The sequence below is a fragment of the Larus michahellis genome, chromosome 23 (genome assembly GCF_964199755.1).
Source record: "Larus michahellis chromosome 23, bLarMic1.1, whole genome shotgun sequence".
NCBI classification, from domain to species: domain Eukaryota; kingdom Metazoa; phylum Chordata; class Aves; order Charadriiformes; family Laridae; genus Larus; species Larus michahellis.
Window position 1 is genome coordinate 5,437,246 of NC_133918.1, and position 20,948 is coordinate 5,458,193.

Here is a 20,948-nt window from a genome sequence, read left to right on the forward strand (position 1 = left end):
GTGACACCCCTCCCACAGAAACCCCCGCAGCCATTTCATTAATTCTGTTTATTTCTTTCTTTTTTTTTTTTTGGTTTTGTTTTTATGGGTTTTTTTGAAGTACCGTACAAAAAAAAAAAAATCCTCTTACAGTAACAAATACTGGGTTTACATTAGTAAACATCAACAGAAAGAGCATAGAGAACTACTGCTGGTAACGAACAGCTGAAGTGGCAAGTTATTTATTATTGCATATACCTAGGAACTAAAATCTCAGGAGCGCTCACGCAGCCGCCACGTCCTCGCCGAGCACAAAGCTGCCGGTGACATGGGGGGAGCACGGAGCATCCCGAGCTGGGACACGGAGGGACAAGCCCCGAGCTGTGCCCCGGGGAGCAGGAACGGCCACGGTGCACCCAGGGGATGGGGTGGGGGACACGGAACTGGGGGGGTCGCAAGCAGCAAAGCACAGCCCAAGGCCTGGAAACACATCGCTGCCGGGTTTGTCCGGTGGCGCGAACAGCACGAGCGAAAGCATCAAAAGGACAAATCACAAGGAGCTTCTTCTGGGGGAGCTGCGCTGCAGGAGCTCAGGGCTGGGGCGTCCACCCCGGGGGCAGACGAGGGAAAAGCTGCGTTTCAGGGAGCCACGTCAAGCTCAAGTCAGGGAAAGGCGGCCCTGGGGAAGGGCATTTTCCTCCTCGTTGTACGCAGGACTCGCGAGCAGAGCCCCATCGGCAGGCAGGAACAGCAGCGCTGGAAGATGCAGAGGGGCAACCATGACCACCCCGTGCTCACGCTGAGCTGCCCACGCTCCTGGGGAGGAAGAGGCTGCAGCTGGGCGGCAGGAAGGGACAGCGTGGGGAGAACAGCAGAAATTCAGCCGAAAGGGTAAAAAACCGCTGTCACGAGAAGCTGGAATTTCCCCAGCCAGCAGCGCCGGGGCGAGCACCAAGCGAAGTGTGGACGGGCAACGGCTTGAAGCTGAGACTCTCCCAGACGCTCGTCAGAACCTGGCACGAGCTGGGAGCAAAATCCCCCGTCAGGACCTGCCCCGACCTCATGGTGGGGGGTGCTGGGGGGACATGGCCTCTGCGGAGCGAGCGGCTGGAGGATCCAGCCAGCCCCATGGCACAGGGACGTGCTGGAAGCACAGGGACGAGCCCAGAGTCCCTGGGCTGAAAATGAGCCCCTGTGACTAGTGCAGGAGTCTGGCAGCTTTGGGGTGTTGGCACGGTCCCCCGTGGACCCCGGGAGGCCTCTGCAGAGCGGGCTACAAGCACCGGGCCTCCCTGCCCCATTCCCATGTGCTCTCATCTCTCACGTGTCCGAGCCCAAACTATTCCCTTAATTATCCCCGACAGCTTTTCCCAAGCGATCCCCAAAGCCAAACGCAGGCTCTCCTGGGCCCTGCGCCCCGCAGCTCCCCCGACCCATCGCCGGCCCCTTCCGAGGCCGTCCTGAGCTGCCATGGGGCAGGGCCAGCACCGCGGCCCCGCATCCTCACAGCATGAAACACCGATAAAAACGGAGGAAGCAAAAAACACGGCCCAGGGGCCAGGGAAGGCGCGCGGAGCAGGGAATGGCGTCTGTACAGTCGAGCGTAGGAGAGCTGCCACAAGCAACAGGAATTTAGTCCAACAATCCCAGATCCGAAAGGATCCGGGGACCAGCCCGGAGCAAGGCGAGCAGCAGAGGTGACTGGGGGAGGAGGGACAGCACGGTCCCCGACGCAGGCGGCATGTCGAGGATGGCATGCAGGCAGAGCACGAGCACACAGCACCCCGCGGATGCGGCACAGCCCCTGTCGCAACACAAAGCAGAAGCAGCAAAGCCTACAGCATCTACCGGCCCGTCCCGAGGACGCGGCCTCCAAAAGGGAAAACCTCTCCGGCGAATCAAGAGGACAATTAATGCTTTCTTCAAGCCAGGGACACAGGATAACCCAGTAAAGCAAATGCCACCACGGCCTCAACTCTCAGCCCAGGTCCAGCTTTTAAAGCTCTTCCAGGGCCACCTTTGTTGCCCTCGAGCCCTCTGAACTCAGAAATCAGTCCCCGCCCGCGCCAGCCAGCTACGATGGGCAGCTCTACGGCAACCCCCAGCTCTTTCACCCCAAGTCCCCATACAGTACTCATGATTATAAGTGCTTTGCATACATAGTTCAACGTCATGCATATACATTTCTATGCGCCAAGGCCCTTGGCTCAGCGGAGATCCCGTCCTCCTGCAGCGGAGAGGTCCTTCATTTTGCGTAGGGCTCGTAGTGTGCATCGGACTCCGGCCCCCTCCTGCTCCAGCTGGCAGGACCCGAGTCTGCAACAGCCTGGCCAGCTGCTGCCCACGCGCCTGCAAGTCGTAGTGGGAGTTCAGCAAACACCAGTACTAGGTAAGCAGCCGATTACGAAAAGAACCGTATTTACAGAGCTACAGTTAGCTTCAATGGGTTACGTCTGCAGAGATTCACCAAAGACAGCCGGAAACAGCGAGCCGTGCGTCCCACAGATTCTGCCGGGTAAAACACGGGTACCAACACGGATTTCACAGCTTAGTTGGCACAACGAAGGCGAGAGATTCATCGCTAACCGGATCCTCCCTCCCCAGACAGCAACACTCAAGGGGTGGTTATGACACTAGGGAAGACGGTGGGGTGGGGCACGGCACGGAGCGGAGACCTCGGCCGAGAAGCGACACGGAGGATGGGGTTTCTCCTTTCTAAATGAGTCTCTGCATGGAAGAGCAGCACCCCTCGTACCAGACACCACCGCAGCCCGCAAGATCACCGAGGGAAGTGAGAGTGGAGGATGCACAACGCTCAACCCAGCCTCCTCCTCTGCCTCCTCTGGCAGCCAGGCAGGGAGCCCCTCGCTCAGAGCAGCGACCGCTCGGCCGGGGCGGTGACCGATGCCGTAGCGCACCGAGGAATCAGGAATCTAGCTCTACAGTGATGCGTAGCGGGGCGACCTGCCAGCAAGAAGGGGATCTGACCTGCTCATCGGGGAAGGGGAGGGGGCTGTGCTCGCCCACAGCAATTCAATCACGACTGGATCCCACCTCCTAGAGGCTGGAGCCCACTGGGAGTCAACAGCCCAGCCTTTTTGTCCCATCAGCCAACACGGGTTTCAGCTACTTGACCAAAAGGGACACCGGGAACGGTCACAGACATCTCAGAGGCTCTGGAGGGGCAGGAGCACAGAGACTCAACTATACAGGGTGCAAGAGTCCAGAGCCAGAAAGCAGCGCCCTGGGGAGAAGCTGAAGGCAGCTGTTGTGTTGTGCATGGGCTGCTCATCTGGCTGGTGGCTGGGAAAGGACCGGGTGAGCCAGCGTGACATTCAGGGAGTCGTTGTGCTGCACCAGGGACGTGTGCTTGTAGTGCAAGACCAGGTCCTTGAGGGAGGCGTAGAGGTTGTAGGGTTCAGCGAACCCATAGCCGGTCGCCGTTTTGTAGATCACACAGTGCTTGGTGTCACCGTCCACCCTGCCAGGGAGACAAGGGAGCACGGGTCAGCGGCACGCCAGGGAGCCCCACAGGGAGAGCAGAGCACAAGCGGGTGTCACCGCAGTAGCCCAAAAATACATCCAGCCCTGGCAGGAGGAGCCGAGGCGGACGGGAGACCTCGGGGAAGCCCAGCCTGCCAGCTGACACCTCCGCCAGCCTCCAGCATCTGGCAAGAGAAGGGCAGAGCGATGCGGGAGCACATCATGCGCCAGCTCCGTCCCACCACATCTGCTTGGGGGTACTCACACCACGGAGCAGGCGTAGCATCCCTTCTGGCTGCTCTCGCGGATCAGGAAGGTGCCGTCCCGCTTGCCGCACAGCATCTCTTCTGCCTGCAAGCGGTTGATCTTCCCCACGTACCATGTCCGCTCCTCGTGGTGGGGCAGCTCCTCCTCGTCATCCATCATGGAGTATTGGCTGCAATCGAGCACAGGCAGGGTCAGACTCCCTCGGTGTGGGCACCCGGCCCCCACGTCTCCCTCCCATGGCTAGCTGCCGTCACCCCTTCCGGCAGGGAAGGCGTCCTCAGCTCCCAAGGAAGGAGATGGGACTTGCCCGCGTCCCCGGAGCAGGCAGAACCGGCTGCGCAGCCCGCGCTCCTGCAGCCCCCCACATCCCACAGAATACGAGCAGGGACACTCACTCCTCCGTCTCGTTCTTGATGCCCAACCACTCGTTGATTTTCTTCTGCCGGGCGCCCTTCTGGGTCAGCCACCTGGGGAAGGAGAGGCAGGGCTCAGCGCGGGCAGCGAGCCCGGCCTGTGGCATCTGAGCCAGACACTTGCGCAGCCATCGCCAGAGGGCAGCAGCCGTCCCCTCTGAGGGACCGCCGTGCCCCCAAGCTGCATGCTGCAGGGCTCGCTCCTGCACCCAGCAGCCTGCAAGCCGGTCCGACAAGCCTCAAAGCCCTCCAGGAGCCAGCTGGCACGCTCCCGGGCTGGGCTGGACGGGCTACGGGGCCCCACTCCCAGCCCTCGGCGGGGGCAGGCACTACATACACCAAATACTGGTCCCGCAGTTTGCGCAGCTGCATGAGGTCTGGCTTGAGGCTGTTCATGCGCTTGTCGATCTCCCGGTTCTCTGAGGCTTGTTTCTTCAGGTCCTGCTCCAGCTTCATCTTGCTGTCGTGGATCTCCGTGATGCGAGACTTGAGCTTCTCCGAGTTCATGAGGATCCTGGGAGAAGGAGGGGGGTTTTAGGCTGCGAGCCAGAGTGGGGGAGGCAGAGGAGGCAGCCTGCCAGCTCCAGCCCACAGCACGCTGCTGGAGAGACAAGAATTGCACATGCCTCGGCTCCACGCTGGGCCAGGATGATCCTTCCAGCCCCCAGAGCCCTTCCCCAGGCAGGGCAGGTCACCACCACCCCCTGTCCTCACCGTTGCACCTCCTTCTCGTTGCCCTCCCGTCGGAAGCGCTCGATGTACTCCTTGCTGCATTTCTCCTGTGTCTGACACTGCTCCTCAAAGATCTTGATCGTTTCGTTGAAGGCCTCAATTGCCGTCCTCTTCATCTGCAGCTCCTGAAAAGGAAGGGGAGAGCTGAGGAAGCGGGGGAGGATTTGGGCAGGTTTCTGCCCATTTGCATGCCCTCTCTCCCCTTCCCCAAAGCAGCAGTGTCTTTGCTGCAGCCAAAACATCCTCCCTCTTCAAAGCCTGTTCTGTGGGCAGTCCCCTCGAGCAGACAAAAGGCGCAGCGGGTGCCCCATCTCTGCTCTCCTCTGCGCACAGCAGCATGGCTGCCAGCGATCAGGGGGTGCCAGGGCAGCCCGTGGGGAAGGCAGTGCCTGCGTACCTGGGAAGTGCGCGTGTACTCCTCATACAGCAGGTCGTACTCCCAGCTCTTGTCCTGGTACTGCTGGTGATAGACCTTCAGCTGCTCCCCGACGGCTTCCACGCTGTCCTCTTTCACCACTTGGTCCTGCCACACGCACAGCCTCGGTCAGGACCTGCTCCTGCCCGACAGCAGCCCCTCTGCAAGGCAGCTGGTCCCATGAAGCCCCACCAGCCCTGCAGGACACCCGTCACCCCACAAAGCAACGTCCCAGCACGGGGGAAGGGGTGGGACATTGTTGTCTACCAAAGGATCAGGGAGGGATGAGCAAATGCCCCTGGTTCAGGCTGTGTTGGCCAGCTGCGTCCCCGTGGCACAAGCCTCACCTGCTGGTACTTGGAGATGGGGTAGAGCAGCCTGGTGTCCAGCTTGGCATTGTACTGGGCGAGCGACTCGTGCCGGTAATGGGTGATGAGCTCCACCACCGATCCAAAAGTCAGGGGCTCTGAGAAGCCATACTTCCCCTCCCGGTGGAAGATCTTGATCAGCTTGTTATTGCCTCCCTTCCTGTAGCGGGGAGGGGAGAGAGGGCACTTACCACCACCCTAGCACCCCACGCCAGCCAGACATCTGGGCATCCAGGCAGCCGTAAGCACGGGGACGTGTGCCGACAACTCCAGCCCAGAGCAGCGAAGGCTCTTGGGGGACCCCAGCACCCTACCTGAGCGTGAGTGTGTACTCCCCCTGGATCTTGCTGGAGGCATCGCGCACCAAGAAGGTACCATCTGGTGTGTCCCGTAGCTTCTCGTTCACCTCCTCCCTGCGAGGAACATGATTGTCATGGCCTGTGAGGTGCAGCCAGAGCTCCCCTAGATAACCCGACGTCGACAGGGCACCCAGAACGTGAGCTGCCAGCCACCCCCTTACCGGGAAATGTCACCCCAGTACCACTCGGCGTCCTGTAAGGGCACACTGTTCCCGTTGGCCAGGCTGGCTGCGCTGGGCTTTGGCTTAGGTGGTTTTGGAGGCAAGGCTGTAAGAGAAGCAGGACTGAAGCAGGGTGAGCCCAAGTCCCAGCTCCCCACCCTTGCCAAGGGCAACTCCTCAGAGCACAGAGTCCCCCCCCCAGGCAATGACCATCCTGGGAAGCCCCAGTTGACCACCACACTGCCAGGAGCTGCCCCAGGCACATCTACAGCAGCAGACGAGCGCCTCAAGCAGGCATCCAGGCACAGCTGGGCTACAGAAATGCCCTCAGCAACCCGCTCACGGGGGCAGAGACTCCACACCCACAGAGCACAAACACCAGCGCCTTGGGCCCCAAGGAAAGGGCATCTCTGTACCTGGAGGCAACTGTTCCGGCTCCAACTCCTTCGTCTGCAGAAGTGCCTCCAGAAACAGCACGGAGAAGTCAGGGCTCAGCTCTGGGCTGCAAAGAGGAGCCAAGATCAGCGGCTGTGGCGGAGAACTTAGCACTGCTCCCGTGCCCCCCAGGCAAAGGGGCAGCCGGGGTGATCTGGTTCATCGCAGCTGCCAAATCCCAGGCTGACCCAGAACAAGGGCTCTGCCCCAGCTTTGAGTCCCACCTCTGTGTGCTGCCAGCAGTTTAATCCCACACGCAGCGAGGCAGGGGCTGCGGGCAGACCTGCTGTTACAGGCTGGACTCCTCGTCCTGGCAGGCACAACGGTGGACGCTCAGTACATGGCTGGAACCCCAGAGCCTCACGTACCTGGCGCCAGGCAGCCGGAGGAGAAGGGGGCCGAAGATCTCTCCCAGGGCCCGAGGGTGGAGGCTGTTGCTCTCCGCCTGCTGCGATACCTTCCCCAGATGCCGGAGCAGGAACTGCAGGGTGAGCGTGTTCTGGAGCGGGACCGCAGGCGACTCCAGGGCCAGCAGCAGCTGCTTCCGGCAATTCTCCGGCTGGGGAATCTCTGGGGAGAGAACAAGACACGATGGAAGGGTTGGGACAGCCAGCTCCTCTGTCCATGCTCCAGCTGCGTCACAGCGTGGGAGCGCTGTCGGCAGCGGGGGCCGTGTGCCAGACCCCATAGGGACAGGGCTTATTTTAATACCATAAACGTGTCCGTGCTGCCCAGCCACCCGCTCCCGAGCACAGACAGGGGAAGCCCTTACCCTGCAGGATGCGAAGGATGTCTCCGTGCACGGACACCGGCACCACTGGGGAAGGCAGGTCCTGCAGGTAGCCTCGCAGCGCCTCGCCCAGGGAGTGCACGTCGAAGGGCTCCAGGTCGCCCAGGGTCCAATCTGCCAGGGCACAGATCTCCCGTGGGTGGCAGGCACAGCACCGGGCACCCAGCCGGCAGCTCAGGTGCTGCCAGCACCCATCCCAGGGACCACCACATACCACCCAGCTAGCTATCACGGGACACGGCAGCTTGGCACCGGGAGGGAGCTCAGGCAGCAGCCGAGCAGCCCGCACAACCGAGGACGCCTGGCAGTGTCCCCTGCAGCCCAGAAACAAGCTGGCTCTGGGAATCCAGGCAGGTCCCTGCCCGGGAGGGGGTAGAGGCCATTTCGGCTGCCCACACCCTTTGCCCTGAGCCCTGCCACAGGAATCCTGGGCACGCACGGCTCGTGTGACAATTGTGTTCCCTGCTGCTGTTAGAGACAGGCGCAGACTGACCAGCCACACATTGAACCCAACGGGGAAAACGTCTCCCTCGAACCGCGCTGTCCCACAAAGGCAAGGCGCAGGCTGTGGGGACAGCACGTAAAGCCTGTCCCCGAAGCAACGCGGCCAGAGCTGACAGCACCGTGTCGCTGGGGTTTGCAAGAATGTCTGCGGAAGGGGACAAGCCAGCGTGGTGCTGGATGAGGCCCAAGCACAGCCGAGAGGCAAACAGCTCCGAAGGCTTCCCGGCAGAGGCATCAGCCGCCGGCACAGCGGAGCCAAGGCTCCAGCCACCAAGCTGAGCTGAAAGATCCTCCCCTGCTTATTAGTGGTGTGACAGAGCCAGAGAAGCTTCTGCCAGGGCACCCCGAGAGCGGGGCACCCCAAAGAAACAGCAGAAGACAAGAGCAGGGGTTCAATTGGTAGCCTGCTATTCTCCGGGCAGGCGCCACGTCCCTTTGCTCCAGCCCACAGGCAGTGGCAGATCCCCCCATCTCCTGTCCCTTCCATGCAAGAGGGGGGACGTGTTGGGACGGGGACAGCTCAGCCCCACAGGCAGCGTGCCGGGAGTCAGGAACTGCCGGGGACAGGCGAGCCTGGCCTGGATTGCATTACTGCTGGCGCTGTCACATCCACTAATCTCCTCCATCTGAGCAGATTCGCCTCCTCACCACGCGGAGCTGGTTCTTACCGGTTCTCAGCGCTTGCCTCAGTTCGGAGCCAGATGTCCTGTACAACATCTCGCTGTCTAACCCTGCGGAAGCGGGGACACTGCTGTTAGCTGCGAGCCGCGCAGCTCCCCGCGCGCACACCATTTCAGTACCAGCCCGGCAGCCGCACGCCGGCTGGGCAACGGCCGCGGCACGGCTAACCAGGCCTGGACAGTGTCCAAGCCAACCTCCTGCAGATGCTGCCGCAGCCCCCGGGCCCCCAGGACACCCGGTTCAGTGGCACCCTTTATGCCCCATGGCATGGATCCGGGCTGGAGGCGCTTCCCAAACCCCAGCACCCACTCGGAGTGTGTAGACACCCTGTGTGCAGACCCAGCAGCCTCACCCCAGGCCTCTGTGCAGGACGGCGCAGCAGCATCAAGCTTGGCTCTGGGGAACAGCAGCTCAAGCCAGGGAAAAGCGGGAGCCCCCCCCTTCTGCAGGCAGCTGCGTCCTCAATGTCCCACGGAGCTCGGTCCAACACCAACAGCTTTTAAAGACAGCTGCCTCCCCCCCTGCCCTCACTGGGGGGGTTTCAGACCCTCAGTTCTCAGCATCCCCCCCTTACCTTTCTTCTCAATAGCTTCCACCAGCTTCACCAGCAGTGGTGGTGCAACCTCGGGAGGGCTGAACTGCTCCTGCAAGTCTGGGAGAGGAGAGCCTGGGGGAGAGGGAGGGAGAGAAGGGTCAGCCCCAGCTCAGCCCCCAGCACACGCTCTGCAGTGGAGCCGGGTCAGGGCACAACCAACGCTGCTCCCAACGGCAGCGTCCGAGAGCGAGGAAAGCTGTGGCCCCTGCCAGGAGACCGCAGCCCACGCAAACACTGCACGGAGGCCACGGGGAACCGCTCAGCTGGCCCGGAAACTGGCACAGCACTTGTTGAGCCTGGCCTTGCTCTGAGCCCCCGATAGGGTGTGCACAGGGCTGGTCCCTGCTGCTCCCCACAGAGGCTGGGAGGCAAGAGCCCGTCTCCCCAGGGACCCCGGGCAGGCAGCGCAGGGGTTACCAGGGCTCCTGGAGCTCAGGCCAGGTTCGGTCCCTGCCCAGCACAGGGCTGGCGGAGGAGCACGGCCAGGGAGCTCACTCACGGTGGTGAGCGGTGATTAATCCAGCGATTCAGACAGAACGCCGTGTCAGCAAATTCCTGCCCTTGATTGCTCGTTTAACATGGAAACCAGCCCTCTGACTCCCCCTCCCCGCGAGTCTACAGCCTCCGTGCAAGCTGTTACAGGGCGCAGACAGCCCACGGCACGGGACTGGGGTCCCTCCCTTCCCAGGGGATCTACAGCCCCGCATCAGGGAGCATTTCACCGCCACCTCCAGAAGATTTTGAGGTCCCAGCTCCAGGCTCCCCCCTTCCCCTGTGCTGGAGGGGTGACGCATGCCGGAGCAGGAGCACGCAGGCCCGGCCGGGCAGCTGCCAGCGGGAGGTTTGCCGAAGGATGAGCGGTGCCAGGCCCCGTCTTGCTTCCAATTGAGCACCAGCCGGTGCAGGAGGCTCCTCCGGGCCGGTCCGCAGCACCAGGCAGACCCTGGGGAGCTCACGGTCGGTGAGGACACTCAGCACACTCCGCTTTGAGGAGGAAGAGCCAAAAAGCTGCGCCCTGTTGCGAAACACGGCTCTGTTGTCATGGCTCTGACCCGAACTCGCCTGGTGTGGTCTCGCCACGAGGCACAGCAAGCTGGAACTCCGCACCCGGCCGAGCCTCCTGCACCCACAGCCTCGCAGGGAAGACAAAGCAGCTCGTGTTGGTGCAGCTGCGGAAAGGGGAGCAGATGGGGCAGGCACCCAGCAGTTCTGAAGGTTCCGTGCTGCTGGGGGAGCGATCTCCCACCAGGGAGAGCCCCTGGGCACGGGAACGGGACCAGCGTGGTGCTGGGCAGGGTGGGGAAGCTGCAGGCAAGCCGCCAGGCTGGCAGCTCCGAGCCTGACCCTTGGGAAGGGCTGAAGGGAGAGTAAATACTGGTGCTGCCCACGTGGCCCAGCCGGGAATGTGCTGCTTCAGCAGGCAGCAGCTTGCCTTTTTATATCAGGCAGCCTGTGCCGGAGCCAGCAGCGGCTCCCGAGCCTGTCAGGCCTCCGGGCTGGGCCGCTGCGAACAAGGCTGCTCACAGCACGGCCTGGGCAGCTGCGGAAATATTTCCGAGCTGCATTTTCCGCTTGTGTTCTCTGCGGAAGGCAAACACCAGCAGCTCGTAAATCCACCGGCAGAAAGCACCGGGTCTCGCCGCTCCGCAAGGCCAGCCCTGCTCCCGGGCTGTGTGACAGCCGTGGTGCTGGCCCTGCTCCGTGTGTGACTCGGGGGGGGGCTAAGGGATCCCTGCCAGCCAGGGCAGGACCCGGGAAACAGGGCAGAAATGCTGCCAGCTATGAGCTTTGGAGGGCAGCCAGGAGACATCTCTGCACCTCCTGAAGTGCGGACCACGAAGAAATAACACGGGCTTGGATTAAATACAGTCTCTCAGTTGCAAAAATGTGTCTCCCCACCAGCATCCCAGCAGGCTGCGTGTAAAACAGGCCTGGGCATTTGAATTACCACCCTGCAGGGCTGCGCCCAAGGTGTAGGCTGGCTGTGGGGATGCACCCAGAGGGGACAGGGACAGTGCTGGCATCCCCCTCGCATGCCCTACTACCCGACCCCCTCTCAGCTCCATCCCCGGGCGGGACACAGACAGGCTGGGTTTTGTGTTTTTTTTTTCCCAACAGCATCTTTTCTGTGTGTCAGGAGCTTTGGCACGTATCTTCTTCCACATCCCAAAGATCCCCACCCCTATGCAGGGCAGCGGCTTTGACCACCCAGACACACCTCCACCAAGCCCTGCTTGAAAAGAAGAGGAGGAGAGAGCCCACGAAGGCATAAATACAGCCCCCGAGGGAGCACAGGGCTGGATGCAGGCAAGGCCGACGCATCCACCGCAGAGCATGCCCCAGGCTCCCAAGAGGAGTGCTTTCTTGGAAAGGCAGGTTGCGAGCGGGATGACTCAGGTCAGCAGCTCTTGCTGCCAATCCAAACGCACAGCCCAGCCGCATTCTCACCCTGCGGAGATGTCTCCTGAGGCCACCCCTCCGGCTCCGGGAGCAGGAGAACGGGAGGCAGCTGCCCACCCAGCCCCACCACCCTGGTTTCTGAGACAGGGGCTCCTTTCCATTCCTTAAGACCCCAGAGATGTTCCGCACAGCTAGAAGCGTCTGATGGGATAGCTGTGGCTCCCAGAGGGACAGGGAGGATGCAGGACTGCCAGCCACGAGCGTGCTCTGATGCCCACCAGCTCCTGCTGCTGACCCTACTCCTCCTGTATGCACCAGCATGACGTCTTCTGCAAGGCACAGGAAGGCAAAGTGTGGCTATCACCCCTGTTTGCCATCTCAGAGCTCCTGGGGCCTGCTGAGCCCCTGCCACAGGGCTTATGTGTCTCGGAGCAAAAAAAAAATAGGCAAAGAGAAGGCAGCTGCCACAGCTCTACAGGCAGCGCTGAGGCACGGTGTCTCTCCCAGCTCCGGGACCGGGTCCGTGCCAAGCGCAGTGCCGGCTGGGAGCTGCAGGTGCAGGACGGTCTGTGCCCTGCCCGAGGGCGGCTGCTGGGCCCCAGCGAGAGCTCAGCGATCATGGGGAGGGACGAGCGCCAGGCAGACAAGCAATTAGCTCCAGTTCTCAGAAGTACTCTTTTAGACCCTGACTTTTCTCCTCTTGCCCAGAGACAAGTAATTGTGTGTCTCAGCAGGGCTGAGCAGCTCTTGGCAGGGAGCAATGCCCCAGGCGCTACAGAGGCAGGGATGTGGTTGGGAGAGGTCAGGACTTATTCCTAAAGGGAGGGAGTGGAGCAAAACTCTCAGCGGAGCGGGGAGACGGAGCAAGGACCAGGGGGATCCTGGCCAGAGAGGGAGAAGGATCTTGGAGACCTAAGAGTGGGATAAGGCTTGCCCCAGGAAGCTCTGCTAAGCAGATCGATAAGCTGGAGGAACAACGTGCTTTTCTCTCAGCCAGGACAGAACACGAGCCCACAACTCCCAGGCACTGCTGCTGGCAGGGCAATCCAGTGCTGCCAAGCCATGCCGAGGGCTTTACCGCTGTCTTGTGAAGCCACTCAGACCCCCTTGTTTGACAGAGACCGAGAGTGGAGGCATCTCGGAGCAATGCGGCAGGGCTTACCTTGCTCCAGAGCCTCCTGCAGCCTGCAGCCACTGGCCCCAGGCGTTGCGGGGAGGGGTCTCTGCACTCGGGGCCGGTGAGAAGGGACGGAGATCTTCACGGGCCCCACGTACTCCACGTACGTGCCGGGAAAGTCACCCTTCTGCTTGGTCCGCTCGTTGACGCCCAGGATCCACCCGATCTGATTGGGGGTCTGCTCATCCCCGTCTTTGAAGCCCAAGGCTTGCAGGGCCCCCTTGCTCACCACCAGGATGTCCCCAGGTAGCAGGTCAATGTCCTCCTCCCGCTCCTTGCGGTAGGGGTAGAGCGCGCGGTACTGGAACCCATCGGTGCTGCCCATTCTGTCGCGGGGAGAACGGCTCTGAACGGCGAGGCAGCACGCTTCGGGCAGGAGAGGAGGGATCTCAGAGGCAGCTCTCCCCCATCAGCTCTCTGAACGTCTCTGCGTGAATCAGCACCCCAGCAGCCTGGTCCGGGTGCCCCGGCGCACTTAGGTGCAGCCCCTTTTTCTTAGCTTGAAACCACGATTCAACCAAATTATGGAGCAAAGGGAGAAGGAGACAAACATAATCCAGCACTCTTGAGTGGGCATGCAGCAAAGAAACCGGAGATAGGGGTCTGCTTCACCAAAAAAGAAGCAGGTTTCTTGGAGTCCAGGGGACAAAAGCACGGCACGCTTCCAGCCCAGAACGGTGTGGCATGCTACGCCTCCCTTCCCAGCACCTGCAAAGAGAAGATGACCTGTCACTGCACAGCCAGGCACCCCACACCCTCCCAAGATGCCAACGTTAAAACTAGGGATTCTTCTGAGCAGCTGGGAGAGGCAGGACTCGTCTCTCTCCTACCTACCAGCTGATGCGGAGCCCTGGATCCAACCAGGACATGCTAATACAAATTTACGCTCCCAAAAGCAAGAGAGGAGCCAGCGGCTGCACGCAGGAATGCCACCTCCTCTCTGCTACAACCAGGCACCAGCTCTGCATCTTAAAGAGGTTCGCTCCTGCTTCTTCAGCTGACCCGCGTCGCAGCACTTATGCAAACAAGAAGACAACAAGTGGGACAAAACAGCCTTTATGCAGGAACTTTTGCATACAGAAAAGGGTGACCCTGCAACAACCAGCTGGAGGCCCTGAACAGGAGCAAAACAAACAGATTTAACCTTTTCTTGTTAAATCGATTAAATTTCACAGTTCACCTTTATATCTCCCCATGCAATCCCCCACAAAGTCATTTTCTGAAGGTAGCGGCCCACAAATGTAGGTTAACCAAGCTTTCAGTGAAAGGCTTTTGAGATGCTTTGCCATTCCCACAGAGCAGCACTTCAAAGCTTTGCTCTGAGCAAAGTAAATTTTTGAACTTTTCAAAAGCAGCAACAGCATCAAGTGCGGGCACGGGTTCCTTTTGCAGAGATGGAGGTGAGGGGAGTTAAAATAATCTTCAGAAGCCTTCAAGTCTGCTTAGAACTGCTAACTGCCTTTCAGCTATTCGGAGAGAAACTGAAGAATATGCTGCCTGCCCTGCCCAGAAATCCACCAAAAAGAACAAACCTGGGTTCTAACATGTTGTTGAAGGGATGTATGAACCGGGGCATTCCCACCAGCCAGGCACGTCCTCTTTTCCCATCCCCTCCCAGCCACACAGGCCAGTTTTCCACCTCCCCCAGGCAAATCCCAGCGCTCCGGTTGCCGCAGCCACGGCGTGCGGCCGAGGAACGGACCTACAAGGCACTGGGGCAGCCAAAAACCAGCCTTCCCAGGGACACCCTAGGCCTGCTGAAACGCTGCGGGTCCCATTAACGGCTTGAGCTGTTTTGGCCCAGAAACCACCAAACCCAGCTCAAACTCTTGAGCCTCATCTGAAAACTATTAGTGAGCAGGAAGGCGCTTCTCAGGGCTGCCGGAGCCTCTGCGGAGGGAGGCGAGGAGGCAAAGGGAGCCAGGGCACCCTTCCCGGCGGGGTCAACGCACAACCAAGCACGGCACGGAGCCAAGGCTGCTCCGACCGCTGGTTGGACTCCGCGAGAGGCACTAACACTGGTGATCCACAGTATTTCAAAATAACCCTTTTGGCTCAGTGACACGTTACAGTGCACATCGGTTACAAACCCCTCTTTCCTCCTGCGTGCTACCAAAAAATCTGAGATCGGTGCAAGTCACAGAATCACAGAATGTCGGCGTTGGAAGGACCTCTGGAGATCATCTAGTCCAACTCCCTGCCAGAGCAGGGTCATGAGAGCAGGCTGCACAGGAACGCGTCCAGGGGGGTTTTGAGTGTCTCCAGAGACAGAGACTCCCCCACCTCCCTGGGCAGCCTGTGCCAGGGCTCTGCCACCCTCACGGGAAAGAAGTTCCTCCTCATGTTGAGATGGAACTTCCCATGGTCAAGTTTGTGCCCGTTACCTCTTGTCCTATCACTGGGCACCACTGAAAAAAGACTGGCCCCATCCACTGAAAAAAGACTGGCCCCATGGTCAAGTTTGTGCCCGTTACCTCTTGTCCTATCACTGGGCACCACTGAAAAAAGACTGGCCCCATCATCCCACTGGGCACCACTGAAAAAAGACTGGCCCCATCCTCCTGGCTGGTGGGACACCCACCCTTTAAATATTTACAAGCATTGATAAGGTCCCCCTTCAGTCTTGTCTTCTCCAGACTAAAAAGACCCAAGTCCCTCAGTCTTTCTTCATAAGAGAGATGTTCCAGTCCCCTCATCATCTTCATAGTCCCTCGAGAGGAGCCAGCTTCACCTCTCCAGCCCAGCACCACGCTGCGGGCTCCTTCCCCTGCCAGAGAAGAAAGGCACAAAGAGGCCGTGGCACATGAAGGCTGTGCAGCAGCCAGGGCCCGCACGAGCTGCCCGAGCTTGGGCAAGCGTCCCGGCTGGGCTGCCTTTGCCATGAATGAGCAGGCACTGCCCGCGGGGAGGCAAGACACTTGCGGCCAGGCTCTGGCGGGTAGGGAACAGGACTGAGCCTGATCCAGGTCGCTGGAGTGCCTCTCCGGAGCAACACCGAGCTGCAGGACTCACGGAGAGACCCTGGGGACAAGGGGTGTTTGCAGGAGAAGCAGCACATCCCAGCACGGCTGCCGTGCAAGCTCCCACCACGCCGGGATGGCAGCCGCAGGGAAACTCACAGCGGAACCCGCATTTCCCCAATCCAACCGGCCCCAGCCAGGAAAATATTACTTCATAATCCAGAGCATAAAGAGAGATTTATGACCATGCTCACTGCCTGCCCCTCGCCCCTCTGCACGCTGCCTGTCAGGGTCCGACAGAGCCAAACCGGCAGTGCCGGGGGCAATATCTGATTGCCAGGGGCCCGAGTGGCCACTGCCTGCTAGGAAAGGTGCTGGCAGCTCCCGCTCCCCCCCGGAGAGGACAGACCCCATAACACATCCAGAGGCAGCGGAGCCCAAACCCAGCGGGGTCAATGCTCCCCCGCAGGCACCTCCCCAGCTTCCACCCGCCGATCCCAGCCCCGACTCCAGGCGCCTCAGACAAGCCGGTGCAGCCGAAGAGGCTGGAAGGACAAAACGTTCAGCCCTGGCAAACTTGTTCAGTGGCTTTTAAAAGCAGGCCTGTGCAGCGGGGTGGGAAGAGGAGAGAGTCGCCCCGGAGCATGGAGTCTCTCCAAAGAGCAGGTCCCAGTCGCTCCGTCGACTCCTTCCAGCCTCCTTCCCTGCAGTGGGAACGCGGAGACTCAGCTCCATGCCACCCTGCTCGCCACGTCCCAGTGGGTCACTGGGCACATGAAAAAATAGAGATAACAGAGCCAGCCTGGTCCTGGAGCAGCCTCACCTGCCTTCCCCCTGCTCAGCTCATGAGGGGATCGAGTGCCCGGGAAGACGGGTGAGGAGCTGTGGCTCTCAAATCCGCATGGCTAATGCAGCGCCGTCCTCTCCAGGGGAAACACTTGGCCTCTGTCCTGCCACGGACCCAGCAAGCGGCTTCCCAGGCTGAGCTGCATGTGTGGGATGGCAGCCACCAGTCAGGAAAGCTCTGCACCCCACGGAGAGCAGCCAACTGAATCGGCGTGTCTTTGGGGAGAGGGAACGCGCTTCCCAAAGCCCCGAAACAGCTCTCCGGAGGGAAGGCGAGTGGGGGAAGGCAGCACTGAGAGCCCGGGACACGCACGAGCCTGCCGGCTGGAAGCACACCTCCGATCCAGGGCCCTGCGTGCACAGGAGGGAGGCAGCAGCTTGCCAAAAGATTTCAGCTGGGCTCGGCTCCAGGTTCGCTCGGCTCTCGGAGAGGAACCTCGTGTGTCCGCACTGGCGAGTACTTGCTTAGGCTGCTCCGAAAAATCCCATGCATCAGACATCTAAATACCTTTGGTAAATCTATCTCAGCGCCCAGAAACAATCCCTCGATTCATTAACTGCTGTCAATACTTTCTTTGTTTAATGCATCAGTTTGAAACAAAAAACACATTACAAGTCTTTTTGCGTGCGCCCAGCACATAAATAAAAGCATCTTAACGTTTCAAATGTGGTTCCTGTGCTTTTTAACCCAGTTCCAAGCGCAGTTCAAAGTGCAGCTTGACTTGAAGCGAGACTATGTGTTACTTTCCCCCCAGTGAGGCAAAAGAATGCATAAAAATATTTAAAAGAAGAATACGCTGACAACAATCTACGCAGCTCAAATCTTTTCAAGTTACATCAGATCCTTAGTGAGCAAAAAAACCACCAAATCCAGTTTCGCAAAATGCTGCATGTTAATGGGTTACAAACAATGAGAACAAACCTTTCCTTTAATAAAGAGAGAAAAAATGGACAATGCATGTGGGGATGGAAATAAAAATGGACACGGAACGTATCGTGCTCTATCGTGACAACTGCTGCTGCATCGAGTCTTTCTGACCAACGCAGCCAGGGCAGCTCTGTGGCCAAACCAGCTGGTATTTCCCTCCAAACAGGGGAAAGCAGCAGAAGCGGCGAGTTATGCCGCGAGCTGTGCCCAAGCCAGACCTGCTGTCCTGACAGCAACCACACTGCAGCCGAGATACAGGGCAGCCAAAGCCATTTTCACCTCTTTTCTCACCAAGAAATGCTTCCCATGCAGCCAGCGACAGAGCCAGAGGAGCAGCAGCGTCCTGCCCGCGGCCACCAGCTGCCCTTTGCCAGGGATACAGCGCATCTGCCGCTTGGACTTGACTTTCATTAAATATTTTGCTTTATTCACTGAAGCCCAAGGAAGTGAAGGAATATCTGAAACATTTCACTGAAAAAGTAAATGTTATGGTTAGCAAGGACCCGAGGAGCCTAACAAATCCCTGCCTTGGGATGACCGATACCTTCCTCATTTTTGAGAGAAATGGAGGTCTCAGCGACCTTCTCCTCAAAGGCTGGACGGTCCGAGAGCTGCTCATGCACTTTGCAGACCTACTCCAAGACTTCTCATACTGTCACGCTTCTCCTGATGTTAGACTTTCTTGCTTCAGTTGAAGCTCGTCCTGTCTTTTCCACCCCAGAAACGTTCTCCTCCTCCCTGCTAGAGTCTTTTACTTGGCAGCACTGAGTAGAGAAGGACCAAGCACCCTACACCAGCACCGTCCCTTTGCTCCAGGCTCCCTTTACACCAACCCCCAAGCAGCAAGAACACGCTACTTCCATTTTAGGAGTGTTCACAGGGCAGGGTTTAGGTTTTGTTTTTTTTTTTTGCTTATTTTTTCAGAAGCAAACCCAGGAGCTGTATTTTGGCTACTTCCCTCAAAAATTACAGTTCTAAAAGAACTGAGTACATGAAAAAATTCCAACTGTTCTTGCTAACTCATCTGCTTAAAATCACGTTCCCCAGGGTATCTGGCATTTATATGACTATTTATTAGCAGCTCTGCACAGCGCAGCAATCACATGAAGGAACCTACAAGGTGAGAAGCAACCACGTTAGCAGGCCAGCATTATTCGGGTATTGGTTGAGAGAGACAAGACCTTCCAACTTGAGAAATCCACTGTCCCTTCCTCTGTTTGCTTTTTATCTTCCATTACTCGGTTACTTTAGCTCCAAGCTGCGGCTCCAGATATTCCCAGAGGAATTAAAAGAGCCCTCGATATTATAAATACTCTTTTTCATTGTAAACACACCCCAGCACTCGGCGCTCTGACACGGCTCCAAGCTGGCTCCGCAAACCACTCTGCTCCTCGCCACATTCCAGCTGAGCCGCGGCTTCTCTCCCAACCCCGACCTTTTATCCAGCGAGACCCAACTGCGGGCAGAAAGATTTTCCTGTGTGCTTAAAACCGTGTTCTAGCGAGTTAAAAACTGAGGGTTCGGGGCAGCGATCACCTTCGGGAGGACTGAAGCCTTGCCGCGAACCGCACAGGCAGATGAAGCACGGTCTGCCCACGTCAGAGAAGAGTCACCAAAGAAACCAAACCATGGCTTGGACTTTCCCACATCATGGAAGAGTCGATGACTGGAGCAGAGGCCAACCCAGCCTCGGGGACACACCAGCCCTTCGCATGTTAGGGAAGGGCGGAGGAATGGCCAGGAAAGCAGTGATTTAGGCTATATTTACTCAGCTGTCTCCATTCTCTGCTCTCACAGAGAAAGTCACAGGGCCAGTTCCCCAGTGGCTCCAAGAGCTGCCCGGGAAATAAAAGCCGCGCATTAATGGGCAGGAGAGGCGGCCATTCCTCTGCAACACCGGGCAGGGGTGTCAAAAGGCGCGATGCCAGTGCCACTCCAGCTCTTCGCAGCTCTCGCAGAGCTCATTTTAGACAGGTTTCCCCCCAGCTTTTATTCCCCATTGAACACAGACCATCAGTTTGGGAGATACGTGACCACAGGAAGCTTCCAATTCAAGGGGTGAGAAACATCCCCAGCATTAGAAAAGATGCAGGGCACCAACCTCGCTGGAAAGCGGTGGCCCTGGCCACCATCCCAGAGCCAGGGCTTGGGGGCAACTGTGTCTAGAGCCAGCAAAGCCACGGCGGGCCCGTCTCCGGCACATCCAGAGGGACAGGGGCATCCCTGGGCCACCCACCCCCAGGCTGGGCTCTGCTGGGGCAGACCTGCAGTGGGGCCGAGCCCCCAGCCCGGCCCGGAGCCTGCAGCCCTGACAAGCCGCTCTGCCACCCCGAGAGGGGGCCCAGGACCCCCGGCCATGGGGGCTGCAGCATCCCTGCACTGGGGGGAATGGCACTGATGTCCCCGAGCTGGCACTGCTGGGGATAGAGACAGCCTGGGGGGGGCCAGGAGGACGCAGCCCTTGCACAGGGAGGGGACAGGGACAGCCCTGGCACCACAGGGGGGGACACAGAGCCCTGGTACGGGAGATCTCCCCCGGCACCTTGGGGACAGGCCCATCCCGGGGGTGGCACGGCCCGCGAGGTGACACTGCCCTGCCAGCGGGGCACCCTGCGCTGACACCAGCGGGAGGGGGACGGGGCCGGCCACGGTGCTGTCCCCGGGGAGGGGACAGACCCTCGGCCCGGGGGGGGCGGCCCGCTGAGGCCGCCGGGGCGCTTCAGGCTGAGGGGCCGCGCTCACCGCAGGTCCCGGCGCCGGCCGGCCCGCCAAGTCCTGGGTCTGGTACCGATCCCGGCCACCCTCTGCCCCCGGCCACCCTCGCCCCCGGCCCCGGCCCCGGCCCCGTCCCACCTCTCCGCCGGCCCCATCCGCCGCCGCTCGTCTCCAGCCCGCTCCTGCCTCCCAGCCCGGCGGCAGCCTGGGAAAGGGCCCGAACGCCGCCGGAACGGCCCGAACCCGCCCCGGAAAGACCCGACAGAAGCCGAAGAGGAACGAACCCGCCCGAAGCCTCGGCGGCCCCGCCCCTTCCCCCCGCCGCCGACAGCCATCGGGGCCCCGCCCCCGCCCGAGCCGCTCCGGAAGGAGCCGAAGGTGTTCGAAGGCGCCGACCGCACTCGGCGCTGCGGGGCAGCGTGGGGCGCCCCCTGGCGGCGGGACGGGACCGCGGGTCCGGCAGTGCACCGGGACCGCACCGGGGATGGAGCATTGCGCCGGGACGGCACCGGGCACCGGGACTGCACCGGAGATGGGGAATGCTCCGGCACTGCACCGGGCATGGGGCACTGCACGGGGACTGAGACTGCGCTGGGGATGGAGCACTGCACCGGGCACTGGGGATGGGACACCGCACCGGGCATGGGGCACTGCACTGGGCACCAGGACAGCACTGGACGCCAGGAACTGGGCATCGGGCACTGCACCGACCATGGAGCACTGCACCGGGCACCGGCACT

General features: G+C 60.2%; 1 protein-coding gene across 2 annotated transcripts; it reads right to left on the minus strand.

Annotated features, from left to right (window-relative positions):
* Positions 1–33: 33 nt before the first annotated feature.
* Positions 34–20,453, minus strand: PIK3R2 (phosphoinositide-3-kinase regulatory subunit 2). 2 transcript variants are annotated; one of them, XM_074565609.1, is made up of 16 exons: positions 20,347–20,453; positions 12,745–13,467; positions 9,162–9,254; positions 8,575–8,637; positions 7,385–7,516; positions 6,981–7,182; positions 6,594–6,679; positions 6,178–6,283; positions 5,972–6,070; positions 5,637–5,817; positions 5,272–5,397; positions 4,857–4,999; positions 4,480–4,656; positions 4,125–4,196; positions 3,728–3,898; positions 34–3,460 (listed from the first exon to the last, which is right to left on the minus strand). In XM_074565609.1, the coding sequence occupies exons 2-16, from the start codon at positions 13,082–13,084 to the stop codon at positions 3,268–3,270; spliced, it is 2,184 nt and encodes a 727-aa protein (XP_074421710.1). In that variant the 5' UTR covers positions 13,085–13,467; positions 20,347–20,453; the 3' UTR covers positions 34–3,267. The 2 variants fall into 2 exon arrangements, with proteins under 2 accessions (XP_074421710.1, XP_074421711.1); XM_074565610.1 differs by lacking the exon at positions 20,347–20,453 and adding an exon at positions 13,594–13,699.
* Positions 20,454–20,948: the final 495 nt, after the last annotated feature.